At 62.6% G+C, this 4571-nt stretch overlaps 1 protein-coding gene across 3 annotated transcripts; it reads left to right on the top strand.

Moving 5' to 3' along the window:
• Positions 1-286: 286 nt before the first annotated feature.
• FOXA2 (forkhead box A2) lies at positions 287-4079 on the top strand. Of its 3 annotated transcripts, XM_048935982.1 has the most exons (4): positions 287-357; positions 735-827; positions 1507-1576; positions 2130-4079. In XM_048935982.1, the coding sequence occupies exons 3-4, from the start codon at positions 1508-1510 to the stop codon at positions 3375-3377; spliced, it is 1317 nt and encodes a 438-aa protein (XP_048791939.1). In that variant the 5' UTR covers positions 287-357; positions 735-827; position 1507; the 3' UTR covers positions 3378-4079. The 3 variants fall into 3 exon arrangements, with proteins under 3 accessions (XP_048791939.1, XP_048791938.1, XP_048791937.1); XM_048935981.1 differs by lacking the exon at positions 287-357 and having other exon boundaries at positions 454-827; XM_048935980.1 differs by lacking the exons at positions 287-357; positions 735-827 and having other exon boundaries at positions 1490-1576.
• Positions 4080-4571: the final 492 nt, after the last annotated feature.

Raw genomic sequence — 4571 nt, 5'->3', positions numbered from 1 at the left:
GGGCAAATCCCCCTTTTCCCGGCGCGTCCCCGCCCTGAGGGCAGCCCCCCTGGGGTCTCCCCCTTCGCTTCCAGCCAGCCCCCATCTCCCCTAAATATGGGCGGGAGGAGGCGGGCTGCTTCTATCGCCGCGGCTATCGCGATAGGAGGCCAGTTTCGTTTGGAGACGGCTGCCGAGGGCGTTGGGACGAGGGGAAAAGCCCTCCGGCGAAGCCCCTCGGCTGTTGGGTTTGTGTTAATGTTTAAAAGCTCCCGCTAACCTCGCCGAGCGGTGCTGGGGTTAACGCCGGGAGAGAACCCAAATAAATAACCGAGGGAAAAGGTCGGTGCCGCGCTGCCCCGCCTGGTGCCCGGGCAGGTAGGTACAGGGCGCACGGCACGGGGAGGGAGGCAGCTCCGTGTCCCCCACCGGGCGGGGGGGGGAATACTGCGAGGCCGGGAGGTGTCGGGCACCCGGAGGGGGCTGCGCTTCCTCTCTGGAAGGAGGGAAGGAGAGAAGGAAGGAGGGAGGGACGGACGGAGACAGCCGCTCAGCCGCTCCCCGACGGCTACACTCGAGCAGCGTCCGTGGGTCTGTCCGTGGGTGCGGAGCGGCGCTGCCCAGACGGAAACACCGGGCCCCGCTCCGGCTGCGTGTCCCCCGACGGCGCTGAGCCCGGCCCCGCCGCGCTCCCCTCTCCCAGCTCCCGCCTTCCCCTGCCCTTCCTGTTTGTTTTAGTTACGAAATTGTTGTAGGTACCTGAGGCAGAGCCGCGGGAAGGCATGAGGCAGAGCCGGGCCACGGCCGGGAGGAAGGCGGCCTGAGGCCGAGCAGCCGCGGGGAGAAAGGTGCGTGCGGCTCGGGGGGCTGCGGCCGTCGGGGGGGGGGACCGGGGGACCGCTCTCTTTGGGCATTGCGAGGGGACACCTCCCGTCGGAGTGAGGGTGGAATGGGGGTCCCGTAGGACCCCTCCCGTTGCGGGGGGCGGGGGGAGACGCGGGGGGGTTCCGGGAGCCGCGCCGGGGTGCTGGTCGGGGGGCCGCGGAGCAGCCGCTCCCGCCTAGGTGTGAGCTGATTATTCAAATGGGCAGCCGAGGACCTGGGGATTGGAGGCTCGCCCGGCCGCTCCGTGCTATATCACTCGGGCACCCACGTCACTGCAGCACTTGTACTCCTCTTCCTCCCTCCTCCTCTTCTTCCTCCCTCCTCCCTCCTCCTCCTCCTCCTCCTCCTCCGTCTCCTCCATCGCCTCCGGGCGACTCTTCGCCGCGAAGCGCTGCGGAAACCCACCCAAGGAGCGGCGGCGAAAAAAAAACCCCGGCCCCGGCGGTGCCCCCTCCCTTCCTCCCTCCCTCCTCTTCCTCCTCCTCCAGCGGCTCCGACGGAGGGAGCGCGGCAGAGGGGAGGGAGGGCTGGAGACTTTTTTTTTTTTTTTTTTTTTTTTTGGATTGCTCTCTCTCTCTCTCTCTCTGCGTCGTCGTTTGTTGTGTCTGTTAAATTTTAAACTGCCATGCACTCCACTTCCAGTATGCTGGGAGCGGTGAAAATGGAAGGCCATGAGCACACGGACTGGAGCAACTACTACGGGGAGCCCGAGGTAAGGGGGGGAGCCAGGCGGCCCGATCCCCGCGTCGGGATCCTGGGGGGAAACCTCAACTTTGTCACCAAATATTCTCGAGGCGCCGAACCGCGGCCGGGGGACAGCGGGGGACAGCGGGGGGGGGACGGACGACGACAGGGGACAGCGGGGCCGGGCCCCCCCGGGAGCGATCGGGGCTGCCGGGCAGCGATTCGCGTTTTTTCCTTTCCCCCTACCCTCCCCCCCCACCCCCCACACAAGGTATTTTTCTCGCTTCGCGCGGGGCTGTCCCTTTTCCTCCAGCTCGGATTCTCCAAGCTCGCTGCGATCCCGACTTTTTCAATATCTAAATTTGGGCTCCTCTTTTTTTTTTTTTTTTTTTTTTTTCTTCGTTAATGAGAGATTCAACACCCCCCCCCCCCCCACCTCCCGCCGATGCCCCCCGGGGGTTTAACCCTTCCCACTCCGCAGCGCCGGGGCTGCAGGGCTGGGCTGGGGGTGCCCTACTCGGGAACCGTTCTCATTTCCAATCCTCCCAAATCTCCCTTCTCTTTCTCGTTTGTCCCCTCAGAGCTACTCCTCGGTGAGCAACATGAACGCAGGGCTGGGCATGAACAGCATGAACACGTACATGACCATGTCGGCCATGAGCACCACGGCCAACATGACTGCAGCCACCTCCATGAACATGTCCTACGCCAACACGGGCATGAGCCCTTCACTCGCTGGCATGTCCCCAGGTGCGGGGGCCATGGCCGGCATGGGCTCGGCCGGTGTGGCAGGGATGGGTGCCCACCTGAGCCCCAGCATGAGCCCCATGGGAGGCCAAGCGGGCTCAATGAACGCCCTGGCCCCCTACACCAACATGAATTCCATGAGCCCCATCTACGGGCAGTCCAACCTCAACCGTTCGCGGGACCCCAAGACGTACCGGCGGAGCTACACGCACGCCAAGCCCCCCTACTCCTACATCTCGCTCATCACCATGGCCATCCAACAGTCTCCCAACAAGATGCTGACGCTGAGCGAGATCTACCAGTGGATCATGGACCTCTTCCCCTTCTACCGCCAGAACCAGCAGCGTTGGCAGAACAGCATCCGCCACTCGCTTTCCTTCAACGACTGCTTCCTCAAGGTGCCCCGCTCCCCGGACAAGCCGGGCAAAGGCTCCTTCTGGACGCTGCACCCCGACTCGGGCAACATGTTTGAGAATGGCTGCTACCTGCGGCGCCAGAAGCGCTTCAAGTGTGAGAAGCAGCTGGCGACCAAGGACGGCGGTGGGGGCAAGAAGGGGCCGGGGCAGCCCCCCAGCCAGCCACTGGGAGAGGGCAGCTCCTCGGGGGGCTCTGAGGGCTCGGCAGGCGCCGAGTCACCGGCGAGCGCCTCGCCGTGCCGGGACCACAAGCGCGCCCTGGCCGAGCTGAAGGGTGCAGCGGCGGGGCCGAGCCCCGGGGAGCCGTCGGCGGCCTCTCCGGCTCAGCACCTGCTGGCCCCGCCGCACGCCGGGCTGCCCCACGACGCCCACCTCAAGCCCGAGCACCACTACGCCTTCAACCACCCCTTCTCCATCAACAACCTGATGTCGTCCTCCGAGCAGCAGCACCACCACCACCCGCACCACCACCACCACCCCTCGCACAAAATGGACCTCAAGGCCTACGAGCAGGTGATGCACTACTCGGGCTACGCCTCGCCCGTGCCCGCCAGCCTGGCCATGGGGCCCGTAACGAACAAAAACCCATTGGAGTCCTCCCCTTTGGCCGGAGAGACTTCTTACTACCAAGGTGTGTATTCCCGGCCCATCATGAACTCCTCCTAAAGGCATAGGGGGAAAACCCCCCCCGCCCCGCGCGGTCCCCCAGCAGCGTGATGGACTGTGAGCGCTGCCGAGCACGGTACCTACCCATATAGCTATCTATCTATTTTTTGGTTTGATCCCTGCAGGCTCCAGGTGGTTGCATCCACTCGGGGAGCAGCAGGGCGCACCTCGTGTGCCACCCCCTAACCCTGACCCTGCGGTCCCCTTGGTTTGCCTTGCGGGGTGGTTCAGTTTGGTGGGAGGGAGGTGTAGGGGAGAGGGATTTTTCTGTTGGGGCTGGTTTATTATTTTTTTCGTTGTCGTCGTTGCAAGGAGGTCTAAATATATCTATTTTTTTGTGTGGAAGTGATGAGGAAAAGGAAAAAAAACAAAAACAAACAGACGAAAACGGACGCAAAGAAAACGAAGCCCTCGTTCGGTGGGAAATCCATGCGAGTTTGGGATCTGAGGATGGAAAGTCTTGTAAAATTGTACAAAGGGGGAGGGGGAAAAAAAAAAGAAAACGGAAAAAAAAAAAAAAAAGCGGAAAAAAAAAAAAGTCAGGATAGATCGTTGTAATTGAAACAAACACTTGATGTTACCGGGAGAGTAAACTACTTGGATCTGATTAATTTATCGTTTCTGTATGCTTTATTTATGGCTTATAAATGTGTATTCTGGTAGCGACTAGCCAGGTTGCCACAGAACTCTATTAAAGTGTTATTGGCGGTTTTTTTCCCCCTGCATTCTCTGTTCTGCCGGGTTTCGCCCTCCTTCCCCGGCCGTGCGGCCCCGACGGTGCGGCCGTGCCGCTCCCGGCTCCCTTTTCCTGCCCTCGGAAGGACTGGCCGAAGCGCACCCAGCCTGGGGGTGGAGGATCGGGGGGGTCAGCGATGAAAAGCCGTCCCGGGGATTTTGGGGGGAGGGGATCCCCGTGGAGACGGGACGGTGGGCAGCGGGGATGCGCGGCCGCGCTCGGTCTGCCGTCGGGGGGGCAAAGCGCACGGCTGGGAGCGCTAAAAGAGAGGAGCCTGGACGGTATTAACAGCGGGGGTCGGGAGGACGGCCTCGCAGGGAGCGGTGCGGCCAAAGGATCGCTGTTTCTTTCTGCCCTAAAGCCCTCCCGGCCGCTCGCAGCCCCACGGCTCGGGCAGCGGAACCCGTCCCGGGGCGGTGCTGTCATTTCTTCCCCCCTTCCCGTGCCCGTTTTCACAA

This window comes from Lagopus muta, chromosome 2 (assembly GCF_023343835.1).
Source record: "Lagopus muta isolate bLagMut1 chromosome 2, bLagMut1 primary, whole genome shotgun sequence".
In the NCBI taxonomy this organism is placed as follows: Eukaryota; Metazoa; Chordata; class Aves; order Galliformes; family Phasianidae; genus Lagopus; species Lagopus muta.
This window is presented reverse-complemented; position numbering and strand designations above follow the sequence as displayed.

What these genes read in the sequence shown, in the direction of transcription:
- FOXA2 (XM_048935980.1), top strand. Translation starts at nt 1,490, where the DNA reads ATGCACTCCACTTCCAGTATGCTGGGAGCGGTGAAAATGGAAGGCCAT. An exon ending in ACTACTACGGGGAGCCCGAG is followed by an intron (nt 1,577 to 2,129) that starts GTAAGGGGGGGA and finishes TTGTCCCCTCAG; the next exon opens with AGCTACTCCTCGGTGAGCAA.